The sequence below is a fragment of the Rhamphochromis longiceps genome, linkage group LG17, assembly GCF_057381845.1.
Source record: "Rhamphochromis longiceps isolate RC_006_pf linkage group LG17, R_longiceps_female_GT1.1, whole genome shotgun sequence".
Classification (NCBI taxonomy): Eukaryota; Metazoa; Chordata; class Actinopteri; order Cichliformes; family Cichlidae; genus Rhamphochromis; species Rhamphochromis longiceps.
The window spans coordinates 13,931,238-13,953,928 of record NC_140573.1 but is presented as its reverse complement, the minus strand read 5'-3'; the positions used below and the strand labels follow the sequence as shown (position 1 = coordinate 13,953,928).

General features: G+C 40.9%; 1 protein-coding gene across 1 annotated transcript in view; it reads right to left on the bottom strand.

Annotated features, from left to right (window-relative positions):
• gmds (GDP-mannose 4,6-dehydratase) overlaps window positions 1-22,691 on the bottom strand; it is a 222,070-nt gene that overhangs the window by 188,592 nt on the left and 10,787 nt on the right. Inside the window, exons 2-4 of the mRNA XM_085385930.1 lie at window positions 18,869-18,913; window positions 12,498-12,585; window positions 11,676-11,785 (exon numbers count right to left, since the gene is read on the bottom strand). Of these exons, the coding sequence (XP_085242056.1) occupies window positions 11,676-11,785; window positions 12,498-12,585; window positions 18,869-18,913 (243 nt within the window). The remainder of the gene's footprint in view (window positions 1-11,675; window positions 11,786-12,497; window positions 12,586-18,868; window positions 18,914-22,691) is intronic.

The window sequence follows — 22,691 nt, the reverse complement described above, 5'->3', positions numbered from 1 at the left end:
AGCAGGAAACCATAGCATGGTTCTAACACAGAAGCTAAATGGAATGTTAATGTGTTAGATGCCAAATTTGCTGTAGCCAAATAAAAATTTAGTCAAGTTGGGTTAACTTGTTTTGGGCACTTAGGTCGGTATCAGAAAGCTCGTTTTCTGGTGAAGGACTATAGCTACCGTCACAGCTTCCTCAAATCCACCAGACTTTGCTGGGTGTGGAAAAATACAAACAAACAAACAAAAAGCAAAACGTAATTTTACCTGTTAGAACGCGCGCCCCCTTGGCTTAGCGCTGTCTCGTTTAGTTAGTTTAGTTTGTTCCAATTTGTGACTTTGGTGTTTTAACATGTCAGACCTGAGGAAAGCTAATATGTTAAAGCTTTAACATGACAGTTCACAAACCAATTGACACCACCATGGTTGTCATGGTTATGTTTTTACCCGTCTTTTTTATGTACAGTCTGTTTAACATGCTAACATGCCAACTCTATAAATGAAACTTTTACACCAAGAATATTAACATTGTTAAATGATAACAGAGTTGGCGAAAAAGACCCAAAGTTGTGTTGACAATATAAACTCTTGGGCCCTGAGGTTCATAACCATGATTCTGAATTTGATTATGGTGTTAATATTTAGAGTTGGCAAATACTGTGTAGAAATCACAATTTCCAGAAGGAACTGATGTATTCAGCTGTACTTGAGTGTAGCTATGCATATCTCCCATTCCTTTTCAAATAGTAAGGTACTCTACTAATTCTGCTCTTCGAGGATCAAATACAGCTTGAAGATGTTACTTGGCAATGCTCCATAACCAGAGGATATTTTATTAGTGTGGAGTTGTGTAATAAACAATCCACCACAGGCTGACACTAAGAATATTGTTTTTACAAGCTCTTTTTACAAATTCTTTGGCCATCTTTCCTGCAGGCGGTGAAAACATATTTGAAATATTACTTTAGGAAAGAAGCCTAAGCACAAAGATCAAACTGATCAGTCGGAGTCAAAGAAGGTCCCTTCTGCTTTGTTTGCATGCTGATCTTTTGATATTGCAGCTGGCTGCCTTAGGCCCTCCAGTGCCGGTTGACTTTTCCCTGTGCACCTCCACCCCTGCAGCATTAGAAAATAGCCTCGACTCTGTTCTCACTGATGACTCTCTGCAGCGGAAACCAGCACCCACACATCCCATACTACAAATTAAGCTGCCTGGATGAGTCTCATGAAGGCAGAAGGGCTAGTGGGAAGCAAGAGAGACACACTGAGTAAGTGGTCAGTATGAGAGATCTTTTCCTCCGTGGCAGGGCAGACTCCACACCACTACTGCCAGTAATCTAGTACGCTCAGCTGTCGGGAGCGTGTAGCATGTGGTCGAGGAGGTTCCCAGGCTGGTTTTATTGGTGTGGAAATAAATAAACAGCGCGGACCCTCACCCCATTCATATACATGGATGTTCTGTTGCTGAAAATGTGTGTGGCATTATGGTGATCTAACCATGTGGGCGATGGGAGGACAGTCACAGCCTCTAACCGCAAAGAATGTGGATAGACAAGTCATCATTCTCACTCTCCCCTTCTCTTCTTTTCCTTTGTGTCAGTCATTCATTCAGGCCTCACTTACTTTGTACAAATACCGGAACGTCAGGAAACTGTTGTCTCGGCCAGTCAACAAATTTTTAATAATAAAATGAGACACAGTTACGAACCTACAAAGAATTTCCTCAGTTCCATGTGGCTTATTAGTCTGTTTTACTTTATCGTTGTCTCAGAACTAGAAGTAAGCTGGAATCAGCAAAAAACAGCAAACAGCTGAAACATCTTTTGTTGATTGTTTGCAATTAAATTCGATCTAAAACAAAAAAAAAAGAGTAAATTTTATACCTTAATTTTAGTGGCCAGACTTACAACTCCCAAACGATAATGCTACTCTCCTCTGGGTTGACCACTGACCACAACTTTATAAGGTAAACATTTGTGTTTTTGAGCATCTTCTGTCCACAAGTGGCCAAACGATCATTAAAGCTTTAACCTCCAGTTTCATTATTTATTATTATTTTTTCATTATTTACTTAAAAAAAATGAAACCATCATAGTGAAAATCAGAAAAACAAATATAGTCATACACCCAAGAGATCTGCCGTCTGACTGGACTCTTTCAGCTTTAATAAGAAATTCAAGGACTGCATTCAAAATAAGTTGAACAGAGGGCGGATTGCTATAACTGAAACGTAATCTCCCACGCAGTCACATGAGACATTGGTTATTACCGGCTATCTGTGATCTGACTAAGCTCTTGGCTCTATATCCCATCAAACCCATGATGATGAAGGAGGATCAGTCCTGCCTGGAGACTGTGTGTCAGATCCCAATGTGGAAGGGCAGAGGGGGATGGGGGTGGGGGTGAGATCTCCTGGGATCACCGTGGAGCTCCGAGACAAAAGGGACATTGTGGCACAGACTGACCCATCCAAGAAAACATTACTTCCTGTCCCACCAGCTCCAGCAAATGAACAGCTCACTTCCCAGAACTAAGTCTCTTTTTAACATCATCTGCTGTTAACTGTTTCCAGCAGCAGTCACTCCTGACCATATGCAGACACAGTAACTATTTGCAGAAGAACTGAATTTAAAACAGTCTTGAAAAATACAAACAGACAAAGAACATGATAAGTCATTACCCATTTATTGGTAGGAAAAAATCCAAGTAGGTGACAGACAAAACATGAGCTGAGAGTTTGGGTAGCTTGTTGATCCATCCATGTAATGAAAACATCAACCTGAAAATGTCACTAGTAAGCAACGCTTGTCTAAGATTTAGTGTTAAAAAGATTACTTTGGGACTTCCGGTGTCATGGTGGTGAGAGTAGCAGCATAAACAGGAGCTCCTGCATCGATAGCTAAAATAATCCGCAATTCAAGAATATAGTCCATTAAAAGCGACTTTCCCCTCAAGAATAATGAGCGGAGATAAAAATAAGAAGGGACGAGCCCCAGGCCGAAGCTTAGAAACGCGACTTGAGAGTAAGACAAATGAAACACGCTCTGAGCAAGAGGACGAGAAGATGGCGGCGGAGGCCACAACATCAGCACTAGGCCCCCTCAGACAGGTGGTGAGTGAAGTAGTGGCAGAGGGCATGCAAGACCTTAAGGCAGAGATGAAGAAGGAGCTATCACTCGTGAGAACAAGTTTGAAAGAGGACATAAAAGCCCAAATGAGCGAGTTAACACACGAGATAAATCAACAGGTTACCGCCGCCACAAGCAGGATGGAGGAGGTGGGGAAACGTCTGGAAGAAATGGAAAGAAACATGGTAGGGAAGGAGAAATGGGACATTGGAGTGAGGGATGCCATTGTTCAGCTGCTGGATAACCAGAGGCAGCTCCAAGAGAAGGTTACGGATTTGGAGGGGCGCTCACGCCGTAATAACATACGGATATATGGCATCCCTGAGAACATAGAAGGCACCTCCATGCTAAGGTATGTGGAAAGCATGATGATATTGGAGTTGGGGGACGGCGTGGACTTGGGCAGCGAGAAGAACCTAGGGATAGAGAGAGCTCACCGGGTGCTGGGAGTGCAGCCGCCGCCGGGGGCGCCCCCTCGATCAACGGTGGTGCGCTTCTTAAAGTTCAATATTAAAGAACAAATCCTACGCGCTGCATGGAAGAAGCCTGTATATATAAAGGAGAAACGGATTTTCTTTGATCACGACTATGCCGAAAACATACAAATGAAGAGAAAAAAAGAGTATGGCCCGGTTAAAAAAGTACTTAAAGAAAACGCCACCCGGTTCCAGACCCCGCTTGCTAAAATGCGGGTTCATTTTGACTCAGGAATGGTCTTATACAATAGCTCGGAGGAAGCTGCGGCGGATCTAAGAAGACGCGGATACACGGTGGGACCGGTGGCCACAAGAAAGCCCAAAGGCATTACGGCGGAGATGATCAGCAGTATGCTACCGACGAGCGTGGTTGGGCCGCGACGCGCCGGGAATACAGCTGATCTACGCGGGAGCGCACGGGAAAAGCTGAAGGTTTTCCAGCGCACGGAGGACGTCGGTACGGAGGAGTAACACCTGTGCCCCACCGGCCCTGTTTCACTGTTAAGACGAACATAAGACCAACGGAACAACGGGTGCACCGGGCTGCCGTTCAATACAGGGGGATATATGGTTGGATGGCCTCCTCCCCTGGCCATGATGGAATATGGCACGTCGATCCCCCTTTGATCATGGAGTGGTGAGGGTCCGATGCAGGTGACACATGTTTTTTTTACAAGAAACAGAATATCAAAGGAAGAACATGAGAAGTGGAAGAGAATGGGATTCAAAAATATTTATTATGCCTCACATAGATCTGGCAAAAAAAGAGGAGTGGCCATTCTGATACCGAACAAGGTTGGTTTTGAGTTTACTGGAGAACATAAAGATAAAGTGGGAAGATTTGTGTTGGTGAAAGGGAAAATGGAACAGGAAGACGTCACGCTGTGTAATATATATGCACCCCCTGGTAGTAGTACAGGGTTCTTTAAGGAGATATTCAGTCTTATTGCCACAGAAAGTGTTGGTACATGTATATGTGCAGGAGATTTCAATTTACTTCTCCATCCAAAATGGGATACAACTAGCCGAGACCAGAGGGGAACTAAATTAGAGGGCTTATAGATATATGGAGATATTTACACAAAAATGAACGCAAATTTACATTTTATTCAGTGAGACATGATATGTACTCGAGGATTGATTATTTCTTTACTTTTAGTAAAGATCTCCCAGAGTGAAGGATTGTATAATAGGACAGAGAGATTTATCTGATCATTCAGGACTAACTATGAAGATTGGGTTTAAAGCTAGCCCCAAAAACACCTTATGGAGGCTTAACACAGGTCTGTTAAATAATGACTCGTTTAAAAGAGAAATGGGACAGGAGTTAAAAACATATTTAGAACTCAATGACAATGGAACAGTTAATCCTACGATTTTATGGGATGCGGCTAAGGCATACCTTAGGGGTAAAATTATTGCAAAATGTGCAGTCCTAAAGAAGGTGAGAGCAAAAAAGCTGTCAGATTTGCAGGAAAATCTGGAAAAATTGGAACAACTGCACACCGTTACAAGGTGCCCCCAGGTATTGGAGCAGATGAGGCCGGTTAAACAGGGGATCCACAAAATTTTAAGTGAGGAAATTGAAAAAAAATTAAAATATAATAGACAATGGTGGTATGAGGCAGGACCCAAAGCTGCTAGGCTATTATCATGGAGACTCAGGAGGCAACAACAGGAGAACACTATTCATAAAGTTCGAAATTAAAAAAAAAAAAAGATAACTAATAAACTCGAAGAAATTCAGAGAGCATTTGAAGAATATTACGCTGAGCTATACACACAACCGGATAAAGCAGATGACCATAAGATTCAGAATTTCTTATCCAACCTAGATCTACCATTTATAGGTAAGCAGCAGAATGAAAAACTCATTAGAGAAATATCAGCAGAAGAGATTAACATTGGGATCTCAAAACTCAAGACTTTTAAAGCCCCAGGATGTGATGGATTTCCACCAGAGTGGTATAGGCAGATGAGGGAACCCTTAATCTCGCTACTAAAGGCCTCTTTTAATTACACTCTGAGTGGGGGGGCGCTCCCACCATCGTGGCGGGAGGCGTATATCTCTGTCATACCAAAAGCAGGGAAGGATAAAACTGACCCCAGAGGTTATAGACCTATTAGCGTGTTAAATATAGACTATAAACTATTTTGGCTAGGAGGTTGAGTACATTGATGCCCACGCTGATAGAGGAGGATCAAACTGGCTTCATTGGTAACAGACAAACACACGATAATATCAGAAGGGCCATTCATATTATTGACCGGATACTTAAAGGGAAAACTGGAACAGTTCTCATTGGGCTTGATGCGGAAAAGGCATACGATACGGTCGGGTGGGAATTTCTGTTTCATGTGTTGAAGAGATTTGGGCTATGTGACAAGCAGAGATGGGCAGTAACGCGTTACTTGTAACGTGTTACTGTAATCTGATTACCTTTTTCAAGTAACGAGTAAAGTAAGGGATTACTATTGCAAAAACGGTAATTAGATTACCGTTACTTTCCCGTAGGAACGCTGCGTTACTGCGTTACTAAAACCGTGATTTTTTGCGAGAATGTCTCATGACAGTGACGTAAGCGAGTGCGACGTTCGTGACAACAGCTGTGTGCAGATCAACAATGAATCACATATCGATTGTGGGAGAGAATATGAGCGTGCAGCGTTTAAAGCGTGGAAGTACTGACCTTACTTTAAGTTTGATTCCATAAAAAGTGACAAAAACATTAGTGTTCGCTGTGCGTGGGAAGAAAACGTCTTTTTACAGCGAAAAAAACCCCTAAACTTCCAAGCAAGCACCGAGTGCGCAACGACGTAATGGGAAACTCACAGAGAAACTCACGGATTCTTCAACTGACCGCGGCACACCTGCACCAGGGTAAACCTCCGCCTACCGCAGTCCTGCTTTACAGGTGAAAATAGAGCAACAGGACCGCTGAGTCTTTGACTTTATTTATTTTCTGCTGTGTTTTACTTGCATCTATTTGAAAGAGTGAGTGTAAACACAAAAAATATTTTATTTTATGTGCTGGAATGTGCAGAAAATAGGTTTAAATATTAAACAAATTTCTTCCAGTCAGAGAATGTTGCATATAATTAAATTTTTGCTTGATGCATAAAGTTAAAAGATTAAAACTAATAAAACAAGTTTTAAAAAGGGACTTTTCCATTTGATTACATTTTGTATGATGGATTATGCAGAAAAAGTAGAATTGGGCTGAAAGATCTATCGCTTTATCACCTCTTCAGGTTGTAAATCGTGTTTTTAAAAAGTAACTAAGTAACTAAGTAATTAATTACTTTTGAAAATAAGTAATCAGTAAAGTAACGGGATTACTTTTTGGGGGAAGTAATCAGTAATTAGTTACTGATTACTTTTTTCAAGTAACTTGACCAACACTGGTGACAAGTTTATTCAATGTACAGGGAGTGCAGAATTATTAGGCAAGTTGTATTTTTGAGGAATAATTTTTTTATTGAACAACAACCATGTTCTCAATGAACCCAAAAAACTCATTAAAATCAAAGCTGAATGTTTTTGGAAGTAGTTTTTAGTTTGTTTTTAGTTTTAGCTATTTTAGGGGGATATCTGTGTGTGCAGGTGACTATTACTGTGCATAATTATTAGGCAACTTAACAACAAACAAATATATACCCATTTCAATTATTTATTTTTACCAGTGAAACCAATATAACATCTCCACATTCACAAATATACATTTCTGACATTCAAAAACAAAACAAAAACAAATCAGCGACCAATATAGCCACCTTTCTTTGCAAGGACACTCAAAAGCCTGCCATCCATGGATTCTGTCAGTGTTTTGATCTGTTCACCATCAACATTGCGTGCAGCAGCAACCACAGCCTCCCAGACACTGTTCAGAGAGGTGTACTGTTTTCCCTCCTTGTAAATCTCCCATTTGATGATAGACCACAGGTTCTCAATGGGGTTCAGATCAGGTGAACAAGGAGGCCATGTCATTAGTTTTTCTTCTTTTATACCCTTTCTTGCCAGCCACGCTGTGGAGTACTTGGACGCGTGTGATGGAGCATTGTCCTGCATGAAAATCATGTTTTTCTTGAAGGATGCAGACTTCTTCCTGTACCACTGCTTGAAGAAGGTGTCTTCCAGAAACTGGCAGTAGGACTGGGAGTTGAGCTTGACTCCATCCTCAACCCGAAAAGGCCCCACAAGCTCATCTTTGATGATACCAGCCCAAACCAGTACTCCACCTCCACCTTGCTGGCGTCTGAGTCGGACTGGAGCTCTCTGCCCTTTACCAATCCAGCCACGGGCCCATCCATCTGGCCCATCAAGACTCACTCTCATGTCATCAGTCCATAAAACCTTAGAAAAACCAGTCTTGCGATATTTCTTGGCCCAGTCTTGACGTTTCAGCTTGTGTGTCTTGTTCAGTGGTGGTCGTCTTTCAGCCTTTCTTACCTTGGCCATGTCTCTGAGTATTGCACACCTTGTGCTTTTGGGCACTCCAGTGATGTTGCAGCTCTGAAATATGGCCAAACTGGTGGCAAGTGGCATCTTGGCAGCTGCACGCTTGACTTTTCTCAGTTCATGGGCAGTTATTTTGCGCCTTGGTTTTTCCACACGCTTCTTGCGACCCTGTTGACTATTTTGAATGAAACGCTTGATTGTTCGATGATCACGCTTCAGAAGCTTTGCAATTTTGAGACTGCTGCATCCCTCTGCAAGATATCTCACTGTTTTTGACTTTTCTGAGCCTGTCAAGTCCTTCTTTTGACCCATTTTGCCAAAGGAAAGGACGTTGCCTAATAATTATGCACACCTGATATAGGGTGTTGATGTCATTAGACCACACCCCTTCTCATTACAGAGATGCACAACACCTAATATGCTTAATTGGTAGTAGGCTTTCGAGCCTATACAGCTTGGAGTAAGACAACATGCATGAAGAGGATGATGTGGACAAAATACTCATTTGCCTAATAATTCTGCACTCCCTGTATAAGAATGACTCCAACAGCGAGGATCAAAGTTAATGGAAGCCTCTCAAATCGGATAACACTACAACCTGGCTGTAGGCAGGGCTGCCCGTTGAGCCCACTGCTCTTTAACCTTTTCATTGAACCGTTGGCTCAATGCATCAGGGAAGAGACTCGATTGGCGGGGGTTAGAACGGGGAATGTGGAAAATAAAATTTGCTTGTATGCAGACGACGTGCTGGTAGCGCTAGGAAACCCGGAAGAGGGAATTCCTCTGCTTATGGAAATACTGGAAGAATATGGCAGACTATCTGGTTATAGACTAAAAATTCAAAAAACTCAAATCTTGACATTTTTTTTTTAACCCCTCAAGACAATTGGTAGCAGGATATAGATTCGGATGGCATCAATCTCAAATGGAGTATTTGGGGATCCTGCTGACAAAAGACCTTGCATTGTTCTATGAAGTTAATTATAATCGGGTGAACAAGAAGATATATGAAGATCTGGAGAGGTGGGGTCTGCTCCACCTCGATCTGGGCAGCAGAGTTAGAGCAATAAAGATAAATATCCTCCCAAAGCTGCTATATTTGTTTGCAGCGCTTCCAGTGGAGGTTCCAGCAAAACAATTTAGGGAGTGGGATATGCATTGCTCAAGATTCATATGGGGAAATAAAAGGCCAAGAGTGAAATATGCAACAATGCAGCTGCCTGGTGAGCGGTGGGGTATGGCTCTACCGTGCTTTGAGGATTACTATCTGGCAGCCCAGATCAGACCTCTAGTGTGCTGGTGTAACTCTAAGTTTGAGGCAAAATGGAAGGACATTGAGCTTTCTTTGATGGATTTCCCAATACAGTCTGTTCTGGGGTCTCTTGAGAGTTTACCACAGGCATATCAGATGCAAAATTTATGTGTAAGTTTTTCCCTGAAAATATGGGCAGATGTGATTAAAATATTTGGTCTTAATAGGGAAATAGGGTTGCTGGGATGGCCAGCGTATCTCCCACGCTTCCTTCCAGCATTGTTAGACCATAAATTCAGGGAGTGGTCCAGGCATGGAATCACTGCAATCTGTAAGATAGTGAAGCATGGGGAGCTGATAAATTTTGAGGACGTGTCAGATTTACGAGATCGGCAGGGAAGATTTTTATCGTTACCTACAGGTTCGGAGCTTCTTCCAGAAAGAACAGAGGCGGTGGTTTACGACACCAACTCTCTGCCATCTATAATCCAGTTTTGAGATCCCTTCCCAGACGCCTTAACGCCCACTCACATCCTGGGCCATCTGATCTCAGGAATTTGCATGATAAGGTGGGGCCAGGTTTCACAATGAACTCACCCGAAACTCTGGCTGATTGGGACCCACGCCCAGTTTCACACCTTGGCTCAGGCGATTAGAGGATCATCAGGGGGTCCTTTTGTCCCTCTGTGGGGGGTCACTCCCACTAGGTTTATATCTGGGACTCTCCACCATTTGACCTTAGAACTGAAGAAGCTTCTCGGATGAGAGGTGAAACGTCTTCAAGTAACTTAAAGAAGTCCAGACGTTTTTCTTTGCAAGCTCCTTTGCCTAGAGGCAGAAGAATACAGTTGACACCCAGTATTCATGGGGGTTATGGACCACAACCCCCCCAGGAATAGCTGAAATCTGCCAATACTTGAGACTACCTCTAAAACGCTTACGGCCTATTTGAATTTTCCCAGGAGCTTTGTGTTTGGAATTTGCACATTGTTTGGTGAACATTATTTAAGAAAAAAAAGACTTTTTATTGCAATTTTGCTGTTTTTACATTAATATTAATATTTGAAAATTAATAAAATTAGTCACAAAAGTGAAAATAATTAGCAAATATTTTGGATATGCTCTACCGAAAAAGAAAATCCATGAATAAGCACATTTCCCATGAATAATTTGGAGTTCGGTTCCACAGAAAGATCCGCAAATACTGAACCGGGAATATGTAGGGGTCGACTGTATCGTCTCTGATATTCATTTATCAGTGTCAGCAAGACTACGCAGACTAAGCCAAATGTCTTGAAAGTTGTCAGTAACCCATTATATTGGTGATATTTATAACTCAAAACTCTTTTCATATGATAAAGCATCTGTACTTTATTTAGGATTACAGACCAATGAAACCAGAATCTAACATTGTCAGATTTCACTGGAATACTTTTATTATAATGCCACAAAAGAGAAACCAAATCTACTTTGTAACTAACTTTATTCATACTTATCTGGTCTAACGTCATGGTTTGAAGGTTCACCATCATTAGAGTGCTGCTGGAATGCAAATTCATTGTTATCAAGTCTCTTTATCAGGTTTTTTTTTCCTATATCCTTCTTCAAAGCAAATCCATGAGCAGTGGTTCCAGGGAATGGGTAGACGATTAAGAATGTTTATAGGAAAAGCACTCTTACTCCATCCAAAATCTCACAACTGCGTACTACCTACTCACTATGGTTCCCTTTGTTCAGGATACTTTTGTGTAAATAAAAAAGAACTAGGTATCTTTGAAGACTTCCTGAGATTGTGTGTTACCAAGGAAACAATCTTGTTTGAGATGACACTACTAGAGACTAACATGTTAAAAATGACATAGTTATAAAATGAAATTATAGATTTGAATATTTCCTTTTAGTTTTTGAAGTAAGATCCAGTCCAGTAATGTCTCATTTGTGACACCACTGCATTGCACTTTGATAGAAATATGTAGCCACTGCTTACAAGATGCAGTGCTCCCTCAGACATAGTAGCGTGTTACCCAGTGGTACTAAATGTGTGCACTAACGCTTAATTATCATTTTGACGTATTAAATACAAATGATGTGGTATGCAGCATTACTGCGTGGCTCCACAGTGTCGTTTTTTTTACACATTTGCTTGGTAAGCGAAAGGTTACTGATTCAATTCCAGTCCGAGTCACAAATCCTCTCTGGGGTTGTATAAGCAATTTAAAACATACAGCCATGATCCACAGTGACAAAGGAACAGCTGAAAGTAGCTTTTCAAATACTGTAGCGTGTTAATATGGGATTTGGGATAGAGCTTTGATTTGAAAGTACACTGCACAAACTAAAGAACCACGAGTGTTGTGACTTTGGGATCACACTACCTTGACATGACTCTGAGCACCCAGGTTGTAGATCTCTGTAGGCTTCACCTGGCTTATGATCTTCACCAGACATGTGCTGTCAGTCAGGTCACCATAATGCAACTTCAAGTCTGATAGAGAGTGGGACAGCAAAACACATTTTCTTATCTCAACACCAAAAGAAAATAACTAAATAAATAAAAATCACACTTGTTGCTCCTTCATGTATTCACTCCTGATGACCAATGGAAGTCTAAGTCCTAATATCAGGATCAAGACCAACAAAAAAATATATTATTGTGTTTCTCCTTCCCCTCATCCTCAACCGGTCACAGCAGATGGCTGTCGCTCCCTGAGCCTGGTTCTGCCAGATGTTAAAAGGGAGTTTCTCCTTCCCGCTGTCCCCACTGTCAAGCACTTGCTTAATAAAAAGCACCTTGGGGAGAGTTGTAATTTGGCGCTATATGCATAAAATTGAATTTTAAAAGTCAAAATTCCAATATATCTGCCATTATTTTTTTCTCCTTTCAGACACACAAATCATAAACAGATTTCACTGACATTTTTTATATATTCATTTACTTCTTTATGCTCTCTAGTTGTGTTTGTGGCTTTCCAAACATGTGTGTCTCCAACAGGTAAGTTGCAGATTGCCTTCCGGTGGACAAACTGTGCAACATCATCACACATAACATGAAAGGGTGTTTCTCCCCTCTCTTCTTTACCTTTTAAATGCATCAGCTACTATAAATGGCAGTAGTGACAGATTGGATAATAGGAAATATCAGCTGATATTTTAATTTGGTTACTCTTTTTTCCTCCGTAAATAAATGAGATACTTACTGCCCTCGGTATGCGTCTGTGGATTTTGGTAAAGATGCTCAATGCGACCTGTGTTGAAGGAGCTGGAACGCCGCAAAATACCATGAACCTGAGAGAAAAGGGGGAAGAAGAATTGTTAAATTTAAAAAAAAAATCTAGTGTCTTAAAACATAACACACACAAAAAAATTAAACTACAATTTACACCATTCATGTCAGTTAATTTGTCATTGTTATTACGATTTCAACATGGGTAAATACAGACTAAACATATTCTGAGGCATGCTGCAGTTTAAAAAAAGGTTTGCTTACAACGATTACTCCATTCAAGTTTTAATTAAGGCAAACAAATCGTACTAAACTAATAACACACTAACAGAATTATTTGTATTATTATTATTTTATTTAGTTTTCAATGAGTAATTACACAGCTGATAAAAAAGAGGCCTGCTCTTACAATAAAACCACTGTGTGTTCAGCAGAAGACGGCAAGAGGTGAACTCTGCCTATATAGTCAAACTACATCTTTAATTATATATATATACTGAGGTGTCAAAACTAGAGATGGACCGATCCGATATTACGTATCGGTATCGGTCCGATACTGACCTAAATTACTGGATCGGATATCAGAGAAAAATAAAATAAAATGTAATCCGATCCATTAAATATCACGAAAGCACCTCACAAAACTTGCAACACGACGTAACTCGCCTCAGAACGTTAGCACGTCGGAGCAGTATGCATCACGTGATAGAGCGGCTGTGGCATGCGGGACCTGTGGTGGTCTGGATAGCATTTGGAGCTTCGCTAGCAACCCGGCATTTCATCTCCGACAAAGTTATCCCCGAGAGAAGTAAAGCAAGTGTGTAAGTCCATCTCTGAATGTTTGTAAAGCATTCCTGCCTGCCTCTTCTTGCTGCTACTTCAATCATGAAACTGCTTAACGATCAGCTGATCGGCTTTTCTGTCGCGAGTCCATCTCTCTGGTTTGTTTTTGGCCCACTTTGCACCAGAAAGAGGAAATCAGTGGATAAACAACAGCAGCACGTTTAAGCTTGATCAGCTGTTGTTAGGATTTATTTAATATTACTTTCTACACCAGGATCTTTTTTTTTCGTAGCTGACGCTGGTAACTGAGCAGGGGCGGATCTAGCAAAGTTTAGCCAGGGGGGCCGATAGGGCATTAACAGGGAAAAGGGGGCACAAAGACATACTTTTCTTTCTTATTCTCATTTAAAATGTCTAGCTTTTAATAAATAATTATCTGACACCCAAAGTTTTAATTTGATGTAAAATGAATAGAAGTCCATTACTGTATATAGTAACTATTAAGTCTAATATACCCTAGTAAGCTATAGTACTTTTTCCTTTGGGAAGGTACCATCTGTGCAGTCTGCAATTTTGTTGAAGAAAGATGTTGAATCTATTTAATATTTTAATATATTGAAAAATAATTGATTTCTGTGCATTTTTTTTCCACACTGCATCAAATTAAGGTTGATTACGTCGATTAAGCATCATGAGGTGGAGCGTGAGGGGTGGTTCCCTATATTTTTTTATTTATTTTTGTTGTTGCTGGGAGTTGGAACCCTATTAGTTAGGTTGCTTAATATTTACGCTAAGTACTCTTTAAAATACCAGAATAGGGAGGATGGTGTAGGTTTAAGTTTATTAGATTGATCAGTATTGCTGAACTATGAAATTTATTTATTTTTTTATTTATTTTTTTACATACAGGTATAACAGAATAGCTTTAGTGTAGTTGTTGTTTTAAACTTGAGTATGAACTTATACAAAATGCAGCAAGATATTAAAAAACAGTTTTGTTGATTAAAAAACACTATATTGGATTCATATCGGTATCGGCAGATATCCAAATTTATGGTATCGTATCGGACATAAAAAAAAGTGGTATCGTGCCATCTCTAGTCAAAACTCATTAAGGGTACTGGGGAGGTCATCAAATATCGTCTCTATTCGGGAAAGAGTTAAATTTAGGAGTTCTTAGAACTTCCTTTAGCTGCAGCGACCTCCATCAGACACTTCCTCTAGCTGCTTGTGAGACTTCCAAAACAATGAGGAGGAATTTTGGTACATTCCTTTTACAAACAAAAGAGATTCAATTAATTTGTATTTCTGGGATTTTCATTTTCAGTTATTCTGTCCGTGTGTGCGCTGAGTCATTGTCTTCCTGCATCAGTCCTAAATTTCACCTGACTCACTGCTGCCATGAAGTTCTTCAGTAAAAATGCCTGGATATCATTTTCATGTCTTTAATCTCTCAGTGACCCAAAGGCATCCACACCCTTACAAATTGCGATGGCCCCTCCACTAAGCATCACAGATTTTTGCAGATTTCTGTGTGACTTGCTGTTGCCTTTGGTTTCTTTTTACATTTGTTAGAACTAAACACTGACCTGTCGGTGGAATCTTTGCTGGATGCCCGCTGGTACAAAGAGTCAAAACAGATTGGATTTGCCTGTAATTTACAATTTGCCGTAAAAGTTTTTTAACGTTTCCCAGCTATTTCTCTAGTTCCAGTAGTCAAAGCCTAATAATAAGGAAACTGGCTCTTATCTTTGACAGATCACTGGAACTGCCACAATCTGTTTCACTGCATACATTGATATAATAGCATTATGTTTAATGGCTCCACCTCAACATTTTGTTTTGTTTTTTCGCTGCCTGTGATCTGTGATCTGTACTCCACATTCTTAGAGGGAATGCATGAGGAAGGTCTGCTCAGGGAAGATAACAGGACCTGATCCAAGGGGAGTCCATTAGTGGGACGCTGTTCCCTGACCTCACTTCCTTTATTCACTGTGCACTTCCTGCCTGCCTGTGCACTCCTCTTTAATGCCACTCCTCACAGCACCTCCAACCCTTCCACATCAGCATCCCAAACCTGGAGCCTGTGTCTACTTTTCCTGTCTGATGTCTGTGAGGCAAGCAGCAGATGGCAGAGCTGACCAGGGAGCCTTTGATGAAGCTAGGTAGGGGCTGTTCGATATAACGATATATATCGGATGACGATATAAAAACCTCCATCGTTTCATTTTACGCTATCGTTTGTTTCGTGTTGTCGCAAAATAAACTGTTTACGGCAATATTTTTTCATCATTTTGATCAATGACTGTTTTCTACAGTCTTTGGTTTTGATGGTCACTGTAGTGGCTATATTAATTTCCTAAAGTTCTCACTTTCTCTTATATTTAATATAACCACACTACGGACGGACAAGCGCCTGTTTTTATGCATTGTCGTTAGCAACAACGACGGTAACACCATCACGTGTCCGCTTGTTTATGTTCCACATAAACCTTTCACAATAAAGCTCAAGATCCTGTTGAGACTTTTCAAAATAAACTGAATCACGTGAAAGAGTATGCAGAGTTTTGACGGATGAGAAGCAAAAAAGAGCCGCCAGGTGCTAAAAAATAAACCTTAGACTCAAACGTTAGAACAGGCTTTTCCCCGCAGCACGCCGTGTAAGAAATACTCACAAAGAAAACGGCGGCCGTTACAACATATGTCTAAAAATATATACAGGGTGGGCCATTTATATGGATACACCGTAATAACATGGGAATGGTTGGTGATATTAAAGTCCTGTTTGTGGCACATTAGTATATGTGAGGGGGCAAACTCCTCCAGATGGGTGATGACCATTTAGAAGTCGGCCATCTTGGATACAACTTTTGTTTTTTTCAATAGGATGAGGGACATGTGACACATCAAACTTATTGGTAATGTCACAAGAAAAACAATGGTGTGCTTGGTTTCAACGTAACTTTATTCTTTCATGAGTTATTTACAAGTTTCTCTTTGTTCACAACCATTGACATGTCGAAGAGGTTAACACGTGAGGAGCGGATCGAAATTGTGTTGATATCTGGTGAACACAGTAACCGGGTCATTGCAGCAGATTTCAATGCAAGACACCCTACGAGTCCACCCATCTCCCGTGCTACAGTTAGCAAACTGCTTGCTAAGTTTCGTGAAACTGGTTCAGTGTTGGATTTGCCAAAATGTGGATGCAAAAAAAACTGTCACTAATGAAGAAACATCAGTGGCTGTCCTAGCTTCAGTCAGCAAGAGCCCACAGCGTAGCACTCGCTGCATGTCACTGGAGAGTGGCATTAGTTGAACATCCCTTCGGCGGATATTAGCTACTCACAAATGGCACCGTTACAAACTCCAGCTACTGCAGCATCTCAGCGAGGATGACCCAGATGAATTTGCAGAATGGGCAAAACAAAAATTGGAACAGGACCCTCAGTTCACGCAGAAGATTTTGTTCAGTGATGAGGCAAACTTTTATGTGAATGGTGAAGTTAACAAACAAAACCACCGTTATTGGTCTGAGACAAACCCACATTGGATGGATCCCTCCAAGACTGTTGGAACAACAAAAGTGATGGTTTGGTGTGGTATATGGGGTACAACGGTAGTGGGTCCATTCTTCATCAATGGAAACCTCAAGGCCACTGGATATTTGAAATTGCTACATGATGATGATGTGTTTCCCTCTTTGTGCACTGAAGCTGGCACGTTCCCTGAGTTTTTCCAGCAAGATGGTGCACCACCACATTATGGGTGCCAGGTCCGAGCATTCCTAGATTAGCAGTTTCCTGGAAAGTGGATTGGTCGTCGTGGGCCAGCTGAATGGCCCCCAAGGTCTCCCGATCTGACCCCCTTAGACTTTTATCTTTGGGGTCATCTGAAGGCAATTGTCTATGGTGTGAAGATACGAGATGTGCAGCACCTGAAACTACGGATACTGGATGCCTGTGCTGGCATTTCTCCTGCGGTGTTGCTATCAGTGTGTGAAGAGTGGGAGAAGAGGGTTGCACTGATAATCCAACACAATGGGCAGCACATTGAACACATTTTATAAGTGGTCAGAAACTTGTAAATAACTCATGAAAGAATAAAGTTACGTTGAAACCAAGCACACCATTGTTTTTCTTGTGACATAAGTTTGATGTGTCACATGGACTCTTCCTATTGAAAAAACAAAAGTTGTATCCAAGATGGCCGACTTCTAAATTGCCACCATGGTCACCACCCATCTGGAGGAGTTTGCCCCCTCACATATACTAATGTGCCACAAACAGGACTTTAATATCACCAACCATTCCCATTTTATTACAGTGTATCCATATAAATGGCCCACCCTGTAGTTTCACGCATCAGTTAAAACACTCGACTCCAAGTACACAACGCCCAGCTGGAAACAGTCCACGCAAGTCGAGCTGCCCGAGATTCACAGAATTTACAGAAAATGTTAATTTTTTGTGATTTATATTGTTATCGGATGATATATGTCTTATATCGGGATATGAGATTTTGGTCATATCGCACAGCCCTAAAGCTAGGTGTTTCTCCTGCACATCAGAGGGGAAGTGAAGTCATGCTGCGACTGTCAGGAGATGTAATGAAAACTCCTGAAACATGTATGTTAACGTACGTGTGACCTTCTGTAGCCACGACTACACTACAAATGCAGCATACGGCTTCACTCTTTGCCCTCCACATAAACTCTTTACCTGAATACAGTTCACATATACTTCAAGGTCTCTGGGCAATGGACGGGATAGAGAAACCAAAAACTTCTGATTACATAAGACTCAAAGATTTTGTTCTGATTACACCAGTATTAGTTTGGCCACTATGGAAAAGTCTCAGCATAAGCCAGCTCCTTTTCTTGGGCACAGCTCAAAACACTGCCAGTGGAAAACTGAAGTTTAGTAAGAGACCAGGGTGCAATACAACCGGTTTCTTAACTTCCAGTGCTTCTTCTTGTCTTGTTGGGTCACAAAAGTAATATTACTCTAGTTTTTGATACTTTTTCTCTATGAGAAGAACATTATTTCTCTATCCTGTCCATTCCATTTTTAGAATTCACCCATCCAATCTCACCCTGCAGCACAGACACATATTAATGCCTCCCACACACACAACTTTAAACAACTTAAAAAGAAAGAAAGAAAAAGAAACCATTGTTAGCCTCTGAGTTCACTGACAGACTGTTGACTTTGCGTGTTGCTGAGCACACTGAACAGCAGGTGAAAGCTAGTGACCTCACTCGTATGGCTGTCTAATAACAACCATTTCCCTGTTAATGGTTTGACCTGGGGTAAAAGGACAGGGGTTAAAAAGCTCATGCTGCACCAGGGGCCTTATCAGGGTGAGGTGTGAGTCAGCCAGTGTAAGTAGCTGACTGTCAAGATACGTCACACTCCCTCGGGAATACCCACAAACTGCGGCAACATACACACAGAATGTCGTTCTGTGTGTATGTTGGCATTCACAAGTATCTGCGCACATATGTGCATCTGTGCATGTGTGCGTGCGTGTATATGTGTACAGAGGGGATTTTTATTTTACCTCATAGCCTTTAGCGAGCAGGAACTCCGCCAGGTAGGAACCATCCTGAAAAAGCACAAGACAACACCAGTTAAGACCTGTCAAATAACACTGCAAAGACAAAGAGTGTGATTCACACATACACACCAAATCACAGCAACACAACCAAAACACGATAAAACATTCACCGCCCATTTCGGCTGAATTAATTTTATCACAACGTTTAAATGATTACAGGATGAGAAAATGTTTGACGTGTTAGAGCACCTTTTATTTCCTCTACGGACTCCAGAGATTCAAATTCAATGCTCCTACTAAAACTGAGGATTTAGGAATATAATTAAAGGACACAAGTGATTTATCAGAGAAAAAAGAAATAGATTCTTGTGGCATGATAAATAAAATAGTATTTTCTCTTGTTCAGTCCAATAAGAGTTACATTTCTGGCGATGTGTCTATGACCTAAGCTAACACATTAAGTCACAATTAAGCTTGAGGTCAACTTTGGATTTAAATTTGTGGTATGTTGTTGAGGGAAGAAAAATAAAATTAGCAGTCAAATAATAAATAAATAAGTAAAATAAAAATTCCAGAGTCTCTACTACGGTGTTGAAATTAAATACTTCAGTACTGGCTAATACTGGATCCTGGGATCGTCAGGCATGACGTCCACATGGATCAGGATCGCTGGGCACACACTGGACCTACTTTGAAACGTGTGTGTGTGTTTGTGTACGTGTGCTGGTGATGTGAGAGCACGATCACTGTCAATAAGGTCTTGTTCCCCTCACCCATGTTACTCCATGTCTTTTTCCTTGCTCAGATTTTCCGACCACACGTTCTGGAACACTGTGGAACATTCCAACCCAGTCATGGCATCCATCCCTCAATCCCCCTCACACACACACACATACACACGCACGTATGGCCACACTGCCAAGATGCCAGCCTGAGGCTTCCTCCTCATGTCTGGGGGAAACGGTGAAGGTGGGGGGGAAAGGACCGCAGAAGGAAAGGCTACTAGAGGTTGGGGAGCATGCAGGAACCTGCACTCAGCACCAGGATGGTGGTGTCTTAGGCTACACGCACTTTTAAGTGACAGTAATAGTAATAATAATTATAACAACAACAGTGTAAAGGCATAAAATCTGTTCCTTTTTCTTGGGTATTGTAATCAGAATTGCTGTAGTATTTTGTACAATCTGAAGCCGTTTTAATGCTTTCTGATTGACGCCCATAGGAAGACCATTTCAATAATTTAAACGTGAGGAAACAAAAGCATAAATGACAGTACGAGTGTCACAGAATTGATCAGATTCTTGCAAAATATCCAAGGTAGTCGTAGTAAGGCCTGGGTGACCTTGTTTATGTACTTCTCAAAGCACATTTCTGACGGCTGATTTTACATAGTAAAACCTGATGAAGGCGTCGTCTCATATCAAACCAGTTTGTGAAACAACGCCATTTGACCACAGCTCAAGGCAAACGTGGCGAACGGTAAAAGACGGCGTGAAAAGCAAACACACAAAGGCCTGAGAGATGACGGATCACTGAAGAGACAATAACGGCACAAATACTGGATGTGACCGGAAAAAAAGGTGAATTTAAGTTCAAAGTGTGCTTGTTTTCTCACTTACATACTGGTGCCTGATTTCTGGATGTCAGCAATAGCAACTGCCCCAACCAGATAAATAATCCAAAACATTACTTTACAAATAACAATTATAACGATATTTTTCCCCCCTTTGACAAACCCCAATGTTAAGCTTAATCTGTAGTATCGTCTTACTGAATACAACCCTTTGTTGATTTTTGGTCCCCATTGCGGTCAAAAAGGCGGATGAAGCAGTGTATGCTCTAGGGTGGAGTTACCCTGAAAAGTTGCTCTCTGTCTCTTTTTGCAGTCAGGTCCAAATCACTAGTTCCTTTTGGTTTTTAAAACACAATTATGTAATGGCCATTCTGGTGCAGGATGACATACAATAACTGCACCAATAACTGGTGTAGGTTAATTAAAACCAACAGCTATTTCATTTGTATTAATAATTGTATAATATTTCTTCGCCTTATTAGTAAAAACTGGCGTTTCAAACACAGTGAGATAAATACATTTTGGCTCTTTGCAAAGGTTTGCTCGACATATAGACCAGATGATTAATTAACAGATTATAGCTGCAGCCCTCTGTACTACACTACATGCCTACTTAAAGATCCTGTATCTGCAGGTTGAGCAACCTGGCAGTAAGTTGGCACTGATGCCCAACCTGTTTCTGGCTAAATCCACGTGGGAGATGGGCATGGACGCTGGCAGCCCCTCACCCGTCCCCACGGCGTTCAAAGCTCCGGCCGGTGTCATGTTTTCCTGCCCGTGTGCCAGGGTCAATGCGTTCCATGCCAGACCAATATGGAAAACAAGTCTGAAGAGCTACAGCTCTGTTTCAAAACAAGAGGCTCCTTTGAGGCCATATTAGCCCATAAACCCTGGCCTCACCTCGCCGTTTCCTGTTATGGGGAGCCTGGCGCTTGCTGCGAGTGAGGGGGGCAAGTACACGCACGTTCACCTGCCAGGTCAATGCCACACCACAAAGATTCATTTACACCTATGACACAATATGATCACTCTTCTCCAAAGCTATAGTGCTTGTATTGTATTAAAAAGAGGCTGCTCGGTGACAGGCGTATGAAGGGTAAGCCAAGCAGTGACTGTCTCACATCTGAAAGCTAATTCTGAGTCTGACCTCAGAATCTCAATGAGTATCTGCAGTAAGTAATTCTGCAGGAGGAGCACAAATGTCAACACACGTACAGGTGTGACCACCATATTTATCACCTGACAGGGTGGTGTTACACTTGCAGTAATCTAATGCCAAACAGACTTTGAAGTTTAAATCTCCACCCGATTAAATCTTCGAAGTACAGTTTAGTCCAACAATGTGACAAATGTTTATTTATGTGTAAATGCATATTGTATATATGCATACCTGTGGAGATATTTGTTGTAAGCAAAGGTGCTGCAAGTAGTAAATCAAATAACATAAGGGCATGTTCAGCATTTAAGTGTTACACAAATACTGTGCATAATTACGTGATATAATAATAATAGTAACTAGATTTATCTAGATTTACTGGAAATCCATACACTTAAAATTCTATCCTAATGAAATGTCAGTGAACGTAACGCTAAAGAACGCAAAACAAAGATTAAGGCCAAATACATTCAGTGATAAAAAGATCAGGAGAAAGGCAGAAAAAAAGCAAATGTCAATGCTGAACAGTTAAATCCATCCTTGTGTTTAAAATGTGGCACGAGTGCTATCATTATCCCCAATCAGCATCAATATTACAATTGTTAACGGATCATCATCGTGTGGTTTCATTAAGAGGCCTCTGTATCAGAACCATGAGTCCGGGGTTAGAGGAAAGTAATTCAGTTTTTGCTTTTTCACTTTAAATAGACTTAAAAACATGATGTGCTCCTGCTGTAGTGCACAGACGTACGGCACTGTATTTCCCTCAGACCCTAAAGTAAAGTAGCAACATAAATTTGAATAAATAAGTAAATCAGATTAGACTTTAGATCGCTTTGCTACTTAAGCATTAAAGAATACAACATTAACTTGCACACACAAATATTAAAACCCAAATTTTTAGGGTTAAACTTCTGATTTGAGTCACAATATACAGTTCAAAATGAAGAATGAGGTGAAATGAAGTGAAGTATTAAAAAATAAAATGTATTTATTTTGATAATCTGAACTGTTTTACTTATAAACAGCCTGAAAGTGTTATTTACACTGTAATACACATTAAAAATACATTATGAACTAATTGTGTATGCTAGACG